Source organism: Copadichromis virginalis, linkage group LG16 (assembly GCF_057382275.1).
Source record: "Copadichromis virginalis isolate Kocher_CV1m ecotype Utaka linkage group LG16, C_Virginalis_male_GT1.1, whole genome shotgun sequence".
In the NCBI taxonomy this organism is placed as follows: Eukaryota; Metazoa; Chordata; class Actinopteri; order Cichliformes; family Cichlidae; genus Copadichromis; species Copadichromis virginalis.
In genome coordinates, this window is record NC_140633.1 from 39032508 (window position 1) to 39052715 (window position 20208).

The 20208-nt window shown below is 44.3% G+C and overlaps 1 protein-coding gene across 3 annotated transcripts in view; it reads right to left on the reverse strand.

Moving 5' to 3' along the window:
- Positions 1-270: 270 nt before the first annotated feature.
- The window catches only part of LOC146691359 (partitioning defective 3 homolog B-like), a 217381-nt gene continuing 197443 nt past the window's right edge, over positions 271-20208 (reverse strand). For all 3 annotated transcript variants that reach the window (XM_085434748.1, XM_085434747.1, XM_085434746.1), the window contains 3 exons: positions 4012-4221; positions 3240-3383; positions 271-3119 (listed from right to left, as the gene is read on the reverse strand). In XM_085434748.1, the coding sequence (XP_085290874.1) occupies positions 3269-3383; positions 4012-4221 (325 nt within the window). In that variant the 3' untranslated portion in view covers positions 271-3119; positions 3240-3268. The remainder of the gene's footprint in view (positions 3120-3239; positions 3384-4011; positions 4222-20208) is intronic.

The following is a 20208-nucleotide window of genomic DNA, read 5'->3' on the forward strand; positions in this document are numbered from 1 at the left end:
ACAGTAATCAGCGCTCCTTATCTCCCTTTTCTAATTGATAATTAGTCTTACATTAATTTGTGGCCATCTATCTCTTATCACAAAAGTACAATTTATCAGCTGCTTAAACGATGGACTAAATTGGGTTGGCAATGTTAATGATTCACCTTGCAGGGTACGGGGAACACGAGGGAAATAATTTCTCCTGACTCATATTTAATTAACCTCAGCAGATGTGCTCGGCATGCATTGAGTCTTAAAGAGAAGTAAAGTATGACGTCGTTGACCAGATGTGTTTAAAAATTAACACTTTAATGCAAAAAGTTATATACAAAATATAAAAAAGTTGGAAAACAATGACAGAATTGTTACATTATAAAATGAAATTTGACTTTTTCGTATATTCGAGCGTTGTGATAAAGCATGTTATACTTCTAGGTAACAGAGGTTATTAGTTGGTTCCTTCTACATCTCTTTAAAAGGAGAAGCAGGAGTAGCAGAAACCCTTCGTACAGAAGATTCTAGCGAGTACCTTCAACTTGTGCAACTTGCTAAAGACCAAAGAGCCCTGCAGGATGCTCGACGCGTCAGCCACGCTGCGCAGAGTTTAAAACTGCTCGTGCAGTTTAAACGACACGAGGAGGAAAAAAGCGATCGAAGCTCTGCAGCGTACCCGTGGCAACGAAAGCCAAACATCCCGTGGCTCTGGTCCGATTCAACATCATCAACTAGCATTAAAAAGAGAAACGTAAAAATAAATGCTTGTGAAGAGTTACATACGTGAAAACTGTGTATTGAAACAGATACGCCTTCATGCAACGCGTCACGTTTTTCAAATACTGTTTAAAAGCTTCTCCAGGCGCTGACCCAGCATCCAGGTACACACAGCGGGGAGACTCCTGACATGTTTGGCATGAAAATCCTTCACATGTTCTCAGAAGGATCATTTTCTCAGGTGCTGCTCACTCTGTAACATCATCATCATCAGCGAGGAGAAAGCGATCCGAGGGGACGCGAGTTGTTTCAGTGTTTCTGCTCTAAACCCGGCAGGTGATTTGTTCATCAGGCTCTGAAAATGTGCTTTATTACTTGATTTGCAAGTCTGGTTTTCACACTGGTGAAACGTGACAACACAAAAGGAGAAATAATTATGAAAACTTCACAAAGTCACTACATTCACTCCTACAGCACAACTAATGCTGCACAAATTGCACTGCATTTACCTCTCGGACCATTTCTTCAACCGTTTCCTTTTCATATTTATTCTGAAATATTACACATCCCTGACATTTCTCTCTTTATTTCCCTCTTTTTCTTTTCTACCTGTTCTCACATCTTTCTCTACCTTTCCTTAACCTCCCTTTATCCAACTCTTGATACACAAAAACCTTTCTGATAAAATCTACATGTTACATTCTTTTGCATTAATCTCAACATTCAGGTTGGCGGACCTCCAGCCTCGGCCACACTGAGAGAACCGCAGTCCGCCAGATACCGAGATGTCATTTTAGACATTTAATCTCCATTGAAAGTAATACTGCTGAGCTTTGTGGTGTGAAACACAGATGTTATGCAAGGCTTTAACTCTTAGTCACACTTAACTTTTGCTAAGTGGCAAAATGGATCTGCATTATGGTGCGGCACTGACAGCACTCTGAAGCTCACTTCATGTTCGAGCAGTGATGCCTACACCGTCGGGTCACTGAACCGTCCTTCAAATCCAAAGCAGAGCGCACGGTGCAGAGTAACAGTGAAAGCGACCTCTATCCCCGCTCTGCAAAAAGCTGCCCAAAAAAGAAAATCCTCTCTGTCCGGTTTACTCGGCGGGGTGGAAAAGCAGCTCAAACAGCTCCAACACATCAGAGACGCTTTAAAAGAAGGCAGAATGAAAACAGCTCCACCTGTGGAACACCTGGTTACCTTGATTACCCCGACTGTGTTATTGTCATCCTGCCTTTTCCGGAGCTTCTTGCAGGATGTCGGAAAATCAAATCACTCCACACAGGTGGACGTGTCTGTAAAACGTAAGCTCATCATACATTCACGTGGAGGTCTTTTTAAATAAAGCGACCATCCATAGATAATTTCCAGTTCTGCTAAAATAAGATATTTCGTACTTCTTAAGCTGCTTCGAAACGCAGCAACAGGGTCAAACAAACGCGGAGCGAACCACGGAGCAGACGTGGGCTCCGCCTCGTCCTGCACCGAACAGCGAGGACAGATCATTCGTATAGTGCTGCTCAGTGTGATTCACACGTATCAATAACTCTTTTTGATAACACAGGATATGATCAGATTACTCATCTGGGTGAAATCTGTGCTGGTATTAGTGGCATGATCCCTGATTGGTCACTTCAGACATCGGCCGGCCTCTAAACGAGTGTTTTTGTTTATCTGGAGGAATAAAGCGTTCCAGAGTGCTGATTGGAGCGCTGTAATGTGCAGCCATTACTAAGAGAGGAAAGGAGGAATGTTTTGGAAGAGCGGAGGCGCTGCAGTCCCATCTTTGCCCACATGAACGGTCGGATCTCGAGAATAAATACGGTTTCATTACACAAACATAATAAAGAGTTATTCATATCTGCATGAACCTGCATCTACAGTCAGTGTTAGTGCGTTACTTTAGCTTGCATTCGTGGATATTGTCCTTTATCCTGCTGCAGCAGCGGCTGTGAATGTGAGCTTAATTTAAATGGATCCAATTACCTCTGCAGCCCTGACAGATTCTTACAAGAGACAACTTAATCAGAGTACAGTGAAAAGTAAAAACATGCTCATTTTAAACTCTCCGAAGATTCAAAGCAATTTAAATGACTTCAAACAACAAGACATTACGCATCCTCTACTCTGTAATTAACCTCCTTTACCTTACCGTACACTCCTACCAGCACACACACGGTTTGATACTGACGGGGATTCGGATCATCGCATTATGAGGTTTTAACTCTGCTTCAGTGGAGAGCTGAACGCAGGAAAACTGCGTCTATGAAGACGTGACTTTGTGCTTATTGTCATGTCAGGACTCGATGTGTCTGCACAGCTGCAGTCACGCCGTCTTCTGCTTTGGGTTTGTTTGCTGTTGCTGTCCTCCTCCCTCCCGAGTAAAGCCACGCTGGTCTGTACCGAGCTCCCACTGGTGCCTGTATCCAATCAAACATATTCTTAAAGTTACAGAGGGCTGTGCCGGATTGCTCGAGTACAGCGGCAGAATTTTATTCATTATTTATGCAGGAAGAAGCATTTTAGAGCTCAGCATTTACCTGAAATGGTCTCCATCCACAAATCGGCCCTACCTGTAACCCCCACCCCCAGTTCCACGTGTCATCGTGTCGTACCGCAGTCCCCGAAGAGGCGGGGTGGGAGATGGGGGCACATCCTGCCGCAGGGGCCCTCTCTGCTGAGAGCTAGAGAACAACCTTGGATCAAAGAACAGCAAAATACTCCGACATGGAAAAGAAGGAAGAGTCAGACGAGAGGGAAGACATACTTAAAAAGAGAGACGAAGATGAAGATGAGAGGCAGTAAGCTGAACGATGATCAAATCTGCAATATGATCGGTGCTGAACCCCAAAACTGCAGTTCCCGCGATCGGCCACTTGAGGCTGTGCACGGACGTCAGTCACACTAATAAAGGTTTGGGCCTCTCTGGCTAATTTCCCTGACAGGTGTGCAGGTGATGTTTTGTTTAAACGTATTAAGGCTTAAGTTTAAGGGCGTAGCTGCTTTGAGTGACCGGTGGATGCCGATGGAGGCAGCTGTAGCTAGCAGCCGTCTACTGAAGGCTGTTGGTGTCTTTAATGTGGTTATCTGTCAAATAATTTGGCTTTCGTTGTGACTATTTGGACTAACAGGCAGCCTGAGAAGTCTGAGCTCTAGTTTTAGTTTAGCAGGCAACAGCTCATAATCTAGAGCTCCGCCCCCTCGTCCAGGTACGCTGCACTGGAATCACAAAACCAGCACAACAGCATCATAGCGGTACGTACAGTACACATGCAGATCTTGGTATGAGGGTACTTTCCTGCGTATAATTACCTAGGGTGGGGGTAGTAGCCAGGGTCGATGCCTCGAGGGTCTCCTTGCCGTGGGTATGGCTGACCAGGTGGGTAGTTGGGGTAAGATGGGGCAGACTGGGAGGTGGGGTAGGATGGTGCCTGGGGGTATCCCTGCTGGGCGTGTGGAGGCCCGGGGTAGGGACCTGACCATGGCTGCATGGGGTAGTCAGCTGCATCTAACGGACCTCGTCTGGAAAAGAGAATTTTATGCATTTAAGAGAAAGAAATTTGAGAGCACAATCAGACTGAAGCAAAGAAACCGCCGGATGTTGCCATTGGTAACGTTGCATCCTTAACCAGTCAGTCATCAGGCAGACGCAGCCAGTGGCTGGACGGTTCAAAAACTTGTTCTGGGGAAAACTCCACGACTGAGCTTGTTTATAGTACGAAGCATCCTTTTTTCCAACTGCTGAGAAGTCGCTCAATGAACCGGACCCGGCCAAACACAGGAGGAGTTGGCTCAGAGTTCACTGCTGTGTGACTCCGATGGCCGTGGCAGAAGAAGAGCCCTGACCATTTGTTGCTGTTTTCGTGTAAAATCAACACAAATACACGAACAAAGAGAACAGACAGTGTTATGAAAGATAATCAGAGGAATAAACACGAGACCCGAGCACAGACGCAGCGTTAACCTCCCGCTCTGCCCCAGCGCCTTCACAATAAAACAAATAATCAACCAACCGCTGGCACAGCGCCGTCAGAGTGATGCTCCCTTCACGTACCTTAGCAAAGAGCCTACCATCAGCTACCGCACTGAATCTGAAATATTCAGGAAAACCTGCTGAAAACAATTTGTTGCAGGCGACAGAGAAGAGAGAGGGCGAAGCACGCGCTCAGCTCGCGGCTCATCCCGGCCAAACATCACATAGCAACAGAATATAAGTGACACGGGACAGTTTTAAGTAGGCTAGGGCTCAGTTAACGCAAGCGAAGACACACGCACAGCTGTGGTAACCCAGCCGCGTCCCGTGAACAGATATCGATGTCCTGTGCCGGGGAAAGCGAGTACACAAACACATGTTGTCCACATAGCAAACATTACGAGGTATTAGATTTTATCTCTCCGTCTTTCTGTCTCTTTCATTTGTCTGCACGCATCTCTCCATCTACTGCAGGACATCCATGATGTATTCATGTTTATCATATAAATATATATCTCACTGAGTCAGATGGTGGTCTCTATGCTGATGCTGTGTGTGTGTGTGTCAGGATGGGTGGTCAGCAGTGGGAAGTGTCTAACTAACTGCATGCCCTTCATGTTTGGGATGTCATCTTCTGCCCCTCCCGACTCCATGGTTAGCATGTTACACACACACACACACACACACACACACACACACACACACACACACACACACCTGTCTTCTTCGCCGTACGTCGCTCCGGGTCAGCGTCTCAGCCGGACGGCTCAGATTTCTCTGCTTTTAATGGCCGCAGCCGTTTTGTCTGCTCTTCTTTCTTTCACGTCCGTCTTCTAGCCGTCTGTCCATGTGTCTGTCTGACTCCATGTGTCTGTCTGACTCCATGTGTCTGTCTGACTCCATGTGTCTCTCTCTCCCTCTTTATGACTACAGTTCACCAGGCTGCAGGGCTTGCCGTTCACCCCTGAGCCTGTATACCTGTGCCCCGTATCAGTCAGCCCATCTGTCAGTTAGCGTTTGGCCGCCGGACATGATAATGTCACAGAGGCAGAGATAAGAGCGGTGGAGAGGTAATGGGGGGGTGAAGAGGGCAGGAAAGAGAGAGATAAGGAGGGGGGCAAAGTTAAGAGGAAGGTACGGGAGATGAATAACAGAGATAAGACGAGAGATGAGGATCAAAACAGGAGCTGGAAAACAAGACATCATCTCTAAGATTAAGATGATGAGGAGTGATCAACATGCTTACATGATCACTTTACTGTAGTCTGGGTATTTTCTTATTTAGGGCTGGGTGGGGGAAGATTTTAGGCTGTCAAATTAGAGAACTTAGTGTCACTTTTTATCAGAAGCTATCAGCTTCTATTTGCAACAAACCTGCACACAGAGAGAAAATCAGATAAAGCAGAAAGGAGCAGAGGTGATAAGACAAAGATGGAGTAAATAAGCACAGGTGGAGGGTGCGGGGTTTACGCAAATAGTGCCGATGCACGGCAAAAAAAAAAGTAGGAGTATCATGGAGTAATCAAGGTACCGCTGTCTGAACACAGACAGAAAAATCAGCTTCACATTTCAGTCTGGAGAGAAAATTCAAACGTTTCCTGATAGACGAGAAGAATTTTTTTATGTTACAATTAAAATGACAAAAAGTGCAGGTCGTCTGGATCAGAGGTCCCAGACAATATTTCACGGACCGGCCTTTAAGGTGTCGTGGATAAATACAACAAAATAAAATGATAGGACCGAGACACAAACGGTGGGATTTTATAAATATAATAATAAACATGAATTCACTGTGTAATTGTGTAACTTTAATAGCAGCGTCCTGAAATGCACCAACAACACTGAGAGTAACATCCTCCTCTCGGGTCGCTATGGTAACGCAGAAATATTTCTTTCAGAATAAGACGAACAACTACAACACGGGAAAGACCCGGGGAAACCGAGTTAAGGATAAAAACCCTGAAAACCACAAATTTCACACCCGAGCCAAACGACCCATGGACCGGTACCAGGCCGTGGCCCGGGGGTTGGGGACCGCCGGTGTGGATGACACGCGAGTGATAAAGGGTCACGGTGCGCCCGACTGTTCTGTCCACCGACACTTTGATTCCAACTCTGTGGCTTCTCAGTGGTCCCAGTTATGAATGCGCACTGGTTCGAATGGCTCTGTGCAGCTGAACTGACTGCTCACATTTCTATCTCACGCCTCGACTCCAAACCTTTGTTCCTCCAGCAGTCGAAGACGGAGCTACTGGAAACCACGAGCGGGGATTTCTGAGGTTTACTTGTATTGGTTTTGTAAATGAAATTTAAAAACATTGAACACACACACACTCTTTGTGCTTTAATAAAGGAAAAAAGCATCGTTTGAATAAAAGATTCATTCGCTACCAGTTAATGAATACTTGAAAAATAATATTGTGATCCCCAGTGTGTTATGAGAGTTTCCATATTGGGAACGGGGCAGAAATCCAGTGGTAATCTGTAGAGAATCCACTGTAAATCCGGTGGCAAGTTTGGAATTCTCCCTCCAGGAACCCAGTCAGCACCGCGCGGCAGCTGGGGATTAGGGAGCGATGTGGATGGAACCCGTTACTGGCATGCATACACACACCCAGTATGAGAACTAAAACACTTATGTAGACATGCACACAGTGAGAACATTTATCATCAACACACGAAAGAGGACAGGCGCGCTGTTTAAATACAGCCCGTAACTCCTAATCACCCCCCTCCCGAACCCCACGCACTCTGGAGGAGGCAAATTGGCACACAGCTGGAGAAGAGTTAAGACCAAACGAGGGGCTGGTGGTCTGTGTGTGTGTGTGTGTGTGTGTGTGTGTGTGTGTGTGTGTGTGTGTGTGTGTGTGTGTGTGTGTGTGAGAGAGAGAAAGACAGATGAGAGAAACAGATGTAATGAATGAGAACAGCTTCCTGGCTCATGCAACAACTAGTTTAACATAATTGAGAGAGTCATCAAACCAAAACGAGGAATTGAAAACATTCCAGGCAGAACAGCGAAGCCGCTGAACGCTCAGTTTGAAGGGAAATTCAACTATGTAATACCTGTTTAGAGATGACTTCCTTAATGCTGTTATGTGGATAGCGCGCTCACAGTTACACGGGTCACATATTCAAAAGGATAATTGGAAGGATTTCTCTCCGTGTCTGACAGTAATTGGGAGTAATGTGATCCTTACTAATTCCCCGGCATTTAAGAGATTTCTGATGGATTTCAGGGGAAACAAGGACTTGTTATATGTCATCTGCACCTGCCCCGCTCTCTCATAAACACACGCTTTCACTGACTCTTTCTAAAAGGGCTGCTCACAGCTGTTCGGCTGCTGCACACACATGCACAGAGTCATCTATCACGCAGGCCTGCCTCTCAGCAACTTTTAAAAACAGAGACAAGATGCAGCTTTGTGTCACAGCGCATTAAAAAACTCCTGAGAGCCAATGACAGCCACCGCGTAGATAGATGGCCTCAATATAACCGAACACCGGAGCACAAACGGCAGCGGCTCGACGCGAGGAGTCGCAGACGGAAGCTGAGGTAAAAAATAAATAAAGGCGGGCGGGGAGGCGAAGAGTAATATTTAAAGTAAGCGAAGGAGAAGTGGAGGAAATGAACTAGCGAAGCTTTAATTCAGTTATATCTTTATGAGTCTTTACAGAGCCGAAGCCTCACTTCGTGTCGATATCCACTTGAATGTGATTTGAGATTTTAAGCCGGGAAAGCGCTTCATATTTTCAAAGTGCATTCAACAGTGTCAGATTCTTTGTCAATGAGAGTCGTGCTATTTTGACAGTGTGGTAATAAAACAGATTAATAGCTCAAATTGTTCTGCGACTGCTGTCGTAATGTCATTTCGTGAGTCGCGGCGAAAACAGAGCTGCCGTGGTTTAATGTTGCCGGAGTTAAACTAACTTTAACTTTGTTTCATCTTCCTAATGCGATACTTCATTACGAAGCTTTAATCACAGACGCCGCCGTCCAAACAATGAGGCAATAAAAGCTTAAGTGGAAAATAATGAAGGGCGGAGAAATATCTTATTATCTAAGGAAGGCAAGAGAAAGACAGTAAAGCCTGTTTATCGGAGGACCGATGGAGGAAGATACATGATTTCGAGTTGTTTTATTTTTGCCAATTAACATTTAATATTTAAAACTGTTTTAATATGTTTAGATATTGTGAATTAAACGTGTATATTACCCACCAGTGGGAAGGGAACGTGGCCCAAACATGTTATACAGCTGCTTCTTCTTTGTAAGGCCAAAAGCTGCATTTCCTCAGCTACATATTTACATTATAAGGCTAATGTAGCTGCAGAGCGACCGTGCTGGCTGTGGAGCCTTTTCACCGTAACAAATAATATGGCACATCCACCTTACACATGAAAGCTCCCCAGTTTGAGACTGGGAGGAGTCAGTGAGGCTGGTGTTTACATATTTATCCTTATATAAACTTTTATAAATAAATCAAAGTTAGTTACACCTGTCGTAATGACGGCTGAAGCTCTGACTGCCTGATAATCCTGAAACCTTTAAGGTTTCTGTTTCCTTTACATATAGGCAGTGCCCCTCCCCTCACTCTGATCCACAGGGAGTAAAGGTCACCGCACACTTAGCTCAACAAGTGCTTTTACACATTTGTGGCATAAATACGTAAGCACACGAGTGCTTCAAAAGCCGATTATTTCACCTGTGGTGGGGCCCTGAGATGTAATCATGAGTTTCTGTCATGCATTGTTAGTTATTCCAGGAACAGAGGCACCGAGATGCTGATACGGTCCCGGGTGTACTGTGTGCAGTGGCGGGGCTGCAGAGAAATCTGTGAAAAACTTTAAACTATATTTAGGCAAAAGAAGGAAGCGTCCAGAGCGACTGGCAGACATCTTTGTTTGACTAAGACCACACGAAGCTGCTGTGTGAGCAAACCGCACTGCTGCAGGTAAGTCGCTGAGAGCCTGACAGAGACTTGTGCCGGTAACACCGTAATATGTTTCCCTGCTGTTGGTTCAGCTGTGCCGGTGAACGTCTCTGAGCTGGTCTGAGGGTGACTCCTATACCTCTCTTGACCTCTGACCTCTTGAAGTCACATGACACTCCATCAGTTCCCACCAAACACTTAGAAGATGGGGTCAAAGGCTAAGCAAGGGTACTGTGAACCAGGATTAGGGGGCATACCGTGTTCATAGACATAACACTGGAACGTGTGACACCATTTGCTAAAGCTAACAGCCAGCTGGTTCACGTCTGGGTGACACAGAGCAAAAAGCTTTCAGGCGATTTCACTGATAAGTATTAAAAGCTGCCACATGTGAGCTTGATCACATCATTCTAATCACTAACCCACAAAATCTTTAGTAAGTTTTAATCTACAGATTGTAGAGTTTCTACAGTTTTGTGTTGTTTTGATTTCATTTTGCTTTCAGTTTTTATTTTTTTGAAAATGTTCGATTTAGTTTAGTTTTATTAAACTAGTTAGTTTTAATAAAACTCATATTAGTTTTATTTCTTTTACAAAATGTTGAAAACTTTTTAAAAGCAGTGACTCAGTCTCGTCCTCATCAGTAACATTGTAACCAAACTAGCAGATGCTAAAACGACTAGTTTCCTCTGTAGTTTTATTTTATTTGAATTCAAATGATTTTAGTTAAACTTCATGATTGTCAAAAGTTGAGCTTTTATTTTTATTTAAGTTAACTAAAATAAATAAATGAATGTAGTTAACCAAAAAGCCTCAGTTTCTGGTTTAGTTTAAGTTAACTACAATAATCTTGGTCAGTGACAGTTTTATAAACGGTGGGTTACCCAGAAGTGACAAAACACTTCATACAGCCACAAATGACTTTGAAGTGTTTCCAGCTGCTTGGTTCTAAAACAGAAAGTCTTAAAAATCATCACATACATGTTTTATAACACATGTTTGAGATAAAACCAGCAGGTCAAAAAGTCATCTTATTTCATATCTGCTTCCTAGATGTGATGTAGCGTAAATACAAACCAACTCTATGACAGCTTTAAGCAGAGCAGCTGTCCTCTCAGCTGTTAGAATTAAAGCTAAGCTGAGTTAAAAGTCTGCATGAAGCTGCACATCCACCTGGTTGATGTTATTTTCTCACTACACTAAATTAAGCACTGCGCTGACGGTGAGCACGAGAGTTTAGCTGTGCAAAATCTCATCCAGCTTAAAGTTGGTTGACATGATGAGCCCCACCCTGTGGCTACAGATCAGCATTAATATGGAGATATCGACACAGACGATATGAAGGCAGCAGCAGTGTTAGACTGTTTACGCCCATCAGAGGAGACTCTTCTGCAGTAAGACGAAGCTCGACTTGGTGCCGTGTTTTCATCATTTATGCCGAGTCTTATTACAAAAACAACCGCCAGCATTTGTATTCAAATGTTGCATCGTTTCAGTGCATAAAGAGGAAAATGATGCGAACACCCGAGGTAATCGCACTCCACTTTGAACGAGTCGCCGTGTTTACTGACCCAAGTTGTCGGAGGGCAGCTGAATGCAAATACTGAACACATTTAAGTCAAGAGGTTGAAAAAAAGAGCTGAAAACGTGCAAAATAAATAAATAAAAAGAAGACGTTTTTTCACCGGGGACCGTTTTATCAACTAAGATGAAAAGGATTTATTTTGTTTCAGGACCTGCCTACTAATTCCACATATCCTGTGAGGACCTTGCATTCGAGTGAAATTTGTGTTAAGAGTACCAGCTGACAGTTTACAGGCAGAGAGGAGACCGCCGAGGAATCACATGTTCATCTGTATGCAGAGGAAGAAGCAAAGAGCAAAGGACAGAGGAAAGGTAGATGAATGCAGAGAGGATAAGAAACCACGTAAACACAAGACAAAGAGACGCACACAGAGGGCCACAACAGACAGGAGAGGGAGGGAGGAAACAGGAGGCAAGGGGGAGGGAGAGACATTAACTGTTAAATAATGAGGTATGAAGGACAGGCAGGTTTTCCAAGTTTTAGTCGAGCAGCAGACAAAAGAAATTAAAAAAGAACAAGAAAAGACCTCACATCTAAAAACTGTTGAAAACAAGTTGCTGGCTTCAAGTACGAGAGGCTGAGGCTTTCAGATGGATGAAGCTGAGACAAAAAACATGAAAGGACAGAAGAACGGGGCAGAAAATGAGAAGGGGGGAGAAGAAATGTAAGAGAGGAGAGCAGAGGGGGAGGGAGTGATTAGGAATAAGAGAAAAAAGAAAGAATTAAGGCGGAGAAACAAGTGCTGCCCTCCAGAGAGCCAGCATGCTGAAGGTCAGCATCTGCAGAGAATAATGGGACCCACTCTGGGACACACACACACACACACACACACACACACACACACACACACACACACACACACACACACACACACACACACACACTCTCACTTCTTCATGTTTCAATGAAACTAAGCACCTTTCAGGGGCTACGATCTGTCTTTGCCAATAAATTTCTGTCAAGTGTGATTAATCCTCCAGTAAATCATGCATGAATTACATGCCAGTGTAGGAAACTAACATGATTACATTCCCCCGTGCATGTGTGTATGCACACAGATTTAGGAAATATGCCTCGTGTGACTGCGAATGTGAGATAGCGCATAAAGAAATGTACTCATTAGCTGAACTGATAAAAGGGGGGGCATAAAAAAGGCAGATGAAATGAGAAGAAATGGCCAGAGCAGGTTAAAAAGAGGGCTAGCAGGGAGCAAGTGAAAGAGTGCCGTAACACACTGAAGCACTTAAAGTAAAAAAGGATGAGGAAAAAAGAGACGGAGGGAGAGGGGGGATCAAATTAGAGCACAAAAAGTTTTTAAAAAGATGTCTTTGCAAAGAAAGAGAAACAGTAGCGAAAGAAACAGAAATGAGACGAGAAAAGGACAGAGGAGAAAGCCATTAGATGAAAATGAGAGGAACTGAGGGATGAGGGCCTTCCAGATGGTAGGAGACTGTTGCCTCGGAAACACAGAGAGGGCAGAACAATGGGGATTTGGAGTGGTGTTTCGCATCCCATCATAATACGGCCGTGCCATTTGGAAACGGAGCGACAAAACTGCAGCCAAGAACGAAAGAGGCTGACAATTTACAGCAGGCGGCTCCTCCGACGAGCAATCTGATCAACAAGTCAAATGTGCGACGAGCTGATGGAGCCGGCTGATGATGTCATTCACACCTGACGCTCGCAGACAGACCTCGTGTCATCGGCCGCTTTCTTTCGGACTCGGAGCTTCTGCAGACTCGGAAACGCTCGTGATGTGTGGACTCGGATGAAACTCATCGGTGGTTTATCCTGTTTCCTGCTCAGCTGTTTTGTTGTGAAGCAGGTGCCACAGAAAGACCATCTTACTGTAGATGTAAAAAGCTCCAGATGATTTTCTAAGAAGTTTGAGCAGAAAACACACATGTATGTGTTTCATACTTTGTCACAGTTTCATCAGATTCTTTATTAGCATATTTTAAAAAACAACGACACTTCTGCACCTAGTTTTAAAACGAGTGATAATTTGTTGATGTTTACATTAATAATTTCAGAAAACGTATGATAATAGATCTGTTTACCACACATCAGTACATCTGTACCTACAGAAACGATGTACATGTTCACAAGCTGTAATATTAGAAGAAATGACAGCCCGAGCGTGGAGAGCCCGAGCTGGAAGTCGTAAGTCACGTTAAACGGTGCGATCCGAGCCTGCGGACGCTCTTTGATATTCACCTGTGTAGCAGCCATAAAGACAGACTGATTACACTCGCAGTGAAACGGCCGTGCCCGTCTACGCTAGCCAAAATCACTCAAAGTAAAGACATTCAGTTATAGCAGGATCGTATATATAACCACTTACAGCCAGTATAGTGGCTCACTTGCTGAAACATAATGAAATGCATTACTGATAACACCGTTTCCCATTCAGAAAAACAAAACTGTCTTCATCTCCCATCTTGAGTTTCCCTCAGCAAAGTAATCGTTTCAAGCTGAAGAATTTTGCCCGTTGCAGGACCACGGGGAGCATGAAGAGCAGTTTTAAAGTCGTAAGGCGACGATCCCAGAACAGACACGAGTACGGTCATGTGAGATTCAGATGCACAGAACTTCACGTGAGCTCAAACCGCACGCAGACTCAAAATGCTGCACGCTGCAGTTAAAATAACAGAGAAGAAGAAAACACTTTTAATGATCGTTTAACTTTCTAACATCACTTTGAAACTGGAGAATTCCTCCAGCAGCGCAGGACCGACAGATGGTCAGCAGACTGTTGCCAGATGTTAACATTTCACAGCTGCAACAGTAAAAATTTATGAAGTGCGGTCCATCTTCTTGTTAACACAGAAGTAAATAATAATGTATATGAAAGCCTTTATGTGCTGATGATATTCATGTACAGATGAATGATTAACCACTGCAGAAACACTCTGACTCCACAGAACGGACGCTACCTCGCTCAGATAAGACGCGGACTCTGAAGAAAAGCTTCACTCGACGAGCGCAGCATCACTTAACCTCAGCTCGACCCCAGGACACCCCAAAATCTGTTAAACATCACCAGCTGGGACCCGAGCGGGATATTTCCTCCGTCACCCCAGAAGTGTACACAAATGAAAGCACATCATACTCATGTCGTACCCACCTGCTGGTTCTGCAACACATTATGGGTTATAACCCAACATTTTACAGTCAAAACCAGAGCATTTACCAACCAGCGACCACGTCAGGAAAGCTACAAGTTAGGAACAAGAAGGGGTCACGAGAGAAAAAAAACTCCAGGAGGGGGAAGGAGGGGAGGCACACTATGAGAGGCAGGGTCTTTCTTTGAATTCCCAGCATTGCTAACAAACAAGCGGCGTCTCGATGAGTCCAGAGAAACACAGAAAAACAACTAGACAATGGAGTGGATTATGCAGCAGTTGTAAAGTGGTCTGGGAAACTCTTGGGCCTCGTTGGGAGGTCTCCTCAAGAGAGGTGGGGAAACAGAAAGAGAGAAAGAGAAGTGAGAGACACTCCCCGTTCATTTCCTTGTTGGGGAGAGGGAAATGATATTCAACAATGTCCTTTTCACCCCATCGTCAGAAAACACAAAAATGAGAAGTGGAAGGGAGGAACGAGGAAGAAACGAGGAACAACGGCTGAAAGACGTGGGAAGATACAGTACAACATCTGCTTTGTAATTACCAATTATCTAATTATCATTATAATGAGGAAGTGACGGTCTCTGTAGTAACCTGAACAACAATTCTGATTGGTTCTTTTAATCTAATGAGAGCAATAACGAGGACAGATCGGGGAGAGCGTTTGGCGTCTGGGTCAAGGCTGGTTTCTGCACAGCTGAACTATAAACACGAATCTTTAGAAAGAGCGAGGAGAAACATGCAGATTTATCTGAATACTACAGGCTGAAAACACCGTCGAGTAAGGTCTGTTCCCTTATATCTAATTATTTTTAATAGGCAACTTGACTTTTGTGTAAAGTATATTAACCATTGTTCGTTTTCTGCTTCATTTTTCTTTGTTTCCAGTATAGAGAGCAATCAGAGCAATGCAGATACAGATGAGTCAGCTGTGGCCCACTCATGGAAGGGATGCAACCTGCTAATGCTCACCATACACTAACTCTGATAGCCATCTACTGACCTTGGAAAGACTGAAACACACAGGAGGTGCTGACACACACACACACATATTCATATATACACAAGTGCATATACGTGATTTTTTAAAACACCATATTATTTTATCCTGGTGGAGTCAGAGGAGGGAAAACGTCGGCTGGAGTCTGCAGCAGGGCCAAAGCTATGACGACTGTGTGCATTATTGTGCATCACTGCATTTGAAATGGTTGCATTAAAGTCTGTGTGTTGTGACTCGCAGTCTGTTGCTGGCTTCAAAGTGACTTCAGTGCATTCAAAATAAAATAAAACAGAATTCTGCTGTTTGTGACTGAATAGAGTTCATTTGGCAATCAGGGTCAATCGGTTTGTGCTAACACACCAATCACAAATCTTTTTCTCTCTACATATACTTAGATTCATACATAGTCCAGTCAGTCATTCAGAAATTCCTCCATAAACTTAAACGTAGTTGCTGGAAGACGGCGCTTTCACTGAAAATCAAATCACAGCAACAGTCGCCTCAAGGTGCTTTATATTGTAAGTAGGGATGGGTACCGGTGTCCGGTGCCATCATGGCACCGGTTCTGACATAAACGGTAGTAACCAGACCGAAAAGCAGCGCACATTTCGGTGCTTTATTTCGGTGCTTTTTTTCCTGAGCTGTGACACACTTTAGATTCTAGCCAATCATTTTACGTTTCCGAGGATAGTAGGCGGGCCCAGGTAGGTACGTTCTGTTAGAGCAGAGCTACAGATTAAAAACGCCCAAGGCGAAGCGGTCAAAGTCTGGCTGTACTTCACAGCAAAAGATGCAAACTCAGCAGCAACAAGTGCTTTAAGCTGATACTGTGATACTGTCAAAGGAGGCAACACCTCGAATCCGATGAAACATCTGGCGACGCATAGCGTTTTTTTAAAAGCCGAAAAATGCACCGTACTTGATAGCTTGCTGCGAGACCTCACACCGAGCACATCTACTGCGGGTGTGGTGCCTGTTATCGGACCGGAGTTAGCAACATCCCCCAAAAACCCGAAGAGGAGAGTCCTGGCCCCTAGCCCTGCCAGTGTAGCAGAAATGATGATGATGATGATGCAGCAGCAGCCGTTCTTCTCTGTGTGAGTAGCTTAATGTTGTTAGTGTGTAATTTACGTTGAGTACACTAACCACGTTATTACATTAATGCATGTAAGGTGAACTAGCAAACATCATCATAGCTACATGCGGCTGTCCTCTTGTTTGATGGCAGATACTCCCTTCACCCTGGCCAAAAAGGCTAAAATGACCAAAGAAAAAGAGGAAAACAGTTAAACATGAGAGGTTTTTGGACCAATTTTGTGTTCTCCATTCTTTAAGCACCGGCACCGTTTCAAAAGTACCGGTTTGGCACCGGTATCGGATAAAACCTAAACGATACCCATCCCTAATTGTAAGGTCGACCCTACAATAATACATACAGAGAAAAACCCAACAATCATATGACCCCCTATGAGCAAGCACTTTGGTGACAGTGGGAAGGAAAAACTCCCTTTTAACAGGAAGAAACCGCCGACAGAACCAGGCTCAGGGAGGGGCGGAGCCATCTGCCGTGAGAGAAGGAAGACAGGATAAGAACCAGAGTCCAGTCCGTCCAGTTGGGTTGAGTCTCCAATTGCAAACAGACGCGCTGCAGAGCAGTTAGACTGCTAACTGACTCAGATTGACTTTAATGTTTAATGTCGGGGCGACCGTGGCTCAGGGGGGTTGGGAAGCTCATCTGTAACCGGAAGGTCGCCGGTTCGATCCCCCTGCTCTTTCCTTCCTGGTCGTTGTGTCCTTGGGCAAGACACTTTATTCTATCGCCTACTGGTGATGGCCAGAGGGGCCGATGGCACGATATGGCAGCCTCGCCTCTGTCAGTCTGCCCCAGGGCAGCTGTGGCTACAACTGTAGCTGCCTCCACCAGTGTGTGAATGTGAGAGTGAATGAATAGTGGAATTGTAAAGCACTTTGAGGGCCCCGAAAAGCACTATATAAATGCAATCCATTATTATTATGTTTTGGCAGTTTTTCTGTCTATAAATTAGACAGTGACCAGTCAATGGACGGCAACCTGGTGCCACAACTCCATTCAATCAGTCTCCAACAGTAAAGAAACTGAACCACAAACTTGTCCTAATCGCACAGAGACTGACGTTCTGGTTTTACTCTCACGCCGTTACATGTGAGCGGCACAGAGATGGTGCTTTGGTTCACTAACATAAGTGTGCAGAGAAAAAGTAAGATGGGAAGAAATGTTGAAAAAGAAGAAGAAGAAGGGAAAGGGGTGAGGGGAAATTTCAGGCACATGGCAGTAGGAGAAAAGTTTTAAGTGAAAGGACACACTATTCGGTCCTTCCCTTTTCCAAATCTCTCAACTGTTCAAGGAAAAATGTGATAATTAAGGGTGATATTTTGTGAATATCAAGCACAGACCATTAAGTGTCAGATGCATGCTGGTTTAAATGGGCTGCAAGTTTCTGAAGGATTAAAACGAACTGGATGAAGATCCTGGAATAAATACGACACACATTAACATTTGCCATTAGACTGGTTCAGCATAATAACAGCTAAAACACTGCATCACAAAGTCGCTGAGCATGTATGAATTTTGAAAGCCTAACCTGACGTGGCCTCTGTGATCTCTTGATTCACTTTTTGGGGTTATTCTAACCTACGAGGTTCAGTTGTATCTATTTGATTTGATTTTAAACAAGATTTAAAAGCAAGGCAGCGTCAGTGTTTTTGTGTCTCTTCCTTCCTGATGCTCGGGTTGGTGTCTAATCATGTACAGCTAACAATGCACTGACCAATCACAGCCCCCTTTGCGCCACCTTTATGCGAACTTCTCATAGTAGTAAACATACATGAGGTTAGGCCACGCTCCTTAAAAGGAATGGCTCTCTAGGTAGCGACAGGACCGCTCCAGCGCAGGTTTCAGTTTCTCTCATTAGTTACAGCACATGTTGTCAGATAAACGAATGCTTGGCTTGAGGAATCTGAGCAGCCCGAGAATGGATCACGTTTGAAGTAAAAGCACGTTTAATTAGTGCTGTAGTCTGTTTATCTTTTGGTAAATATCATCACAGTGAACAATTTTATGGAGTACCAACATATACAAAATACCCCGAGCAGCCTCCCCTCCTATTTCAAGCAGTGACATTTGCTGACAGCTTGTTTGGTAAAGTGTTTGCGCTTTAGGCAGGGAAACATCATCCACTGCTGGGTCATGTTTTAATTTTAGAGCCATCAAAATCCTGTCTAACAGCGCACGCACGCACACATTGACATAATGTACTCAGTGCTCCGGCTGACTGATGTTCAGTCACACATACAGTACCTTTATAAGCAGCCGCTCTGCTCTCTGGACTCTACCCACACATGCACACAGGTATACAGGAATGCAGACATTAGATACACACAGCCTGTCAGCTATTTCTGGGACAGTCGCAAAATAATATGTTTTCGTAAGGTCAGCAGCAAGGATGCAGTTTCCAAACATGATCTCGGCCTCTCTAGACGCTGAAATATCTTTAAAGTTAAGTGACAGCAGAGGAAGAAGTGCAGACGGAGAGGCTGAGGCAGAGAATCACACCTCTATCTGACTTAAACCTCTGAAAGGGGAAACGTTTTCAGGTTGACTTCAAATATGAGAGGTTTAATATACAATATTGGAAATCTTTCATGAGAGATCTGGAAGAGCAAGGGGTGATTCACACGAATGTAAAAGGCCAACTGATTAGCCATAATCAGTGACCGATCAACAAGCCTGTGATAATATGGCTCTCTTTAGCTTGTGTGTAGCTAACTGCATGTAGCAACATGACACATAAATCAGTAGAAATCAGTGTAAAATCTAATGCTTGTCTATGGTTTCTTTATATTTTCTAATCCCACAGTAGTAGCTGGTACTCTGCTGGGGTCTGCCAGAGCAACTGCACGCTTGATTTATATAGCGCCACCTACCTGCAGCAAAGCTAATCGCTACCTGAGCACGGAAAGGACAACACTGCTGTGCATGTGCAACTCTGCACTCAGCAGGAGACACGAGGGACAGTTTATTTATCTGTCACTGCAGCATGAAGACAAACTAATGTATACCGAGCACAGCTGAACTCATACACACAGTGATGTAGTCCATGGATATAAGAGGGACGGGTAAAAACGAATAAAGGCTCAGGCACACTAGGGTAAAAGAAGACCCACTCCGTGCAGCTTGGAAAAACGGGTGGCTTTTTGGAGTCGGTGACTGATTGCGAGTGGTTGCAGCAGCCGCTTTTGATTACAAGGCAACTGCTCGAGTCACAGATTAGAGAAGGATTCAGATTCAAATCATACAACCAGGTTAACATCGATGAGCGTGTCTCGTCTACGACGCGCCTCTGTGACTCGGTTCAACTGGTTTTACTCCCATATGAAAGCGAGGGATCTGAGCACCTGTGCTGCCGTCCTGCAATAACTACATCACAATTTCTGGAGGAATTTCTGAATCTCAGCTCTACGAGGTCCTGGCTGGATGCAACACGTGCAATATTGTGCAGCTTCGTTGCAGTAATTCACTGTCTTATCACACACAGACTGCATCTAACTGCCACTTTGAGCCCCAGCCAACTTCACTGCACACAGCCACAATAACGTTGGCTGCGCTGCGATGTCCAAACCCTGCTGTGACTCTTAATCCCTGCTTTTCAATGTGTGACGGAACTGACCAGAAACAGCAGGTTAATTAACAGCTGGGGCTTCTGTTTTTTTACTTTATCTGCTCAAAACACTAGAAACTGATCATTTATGTTTCTTTAAAAAAATGTAGATGTATGTAGCAATTCTTTACTTAACAGGTTGGACCAATTTCCAGATGTATTTTTATCACATGAGTCACTGTAAGGTTTCTCAAA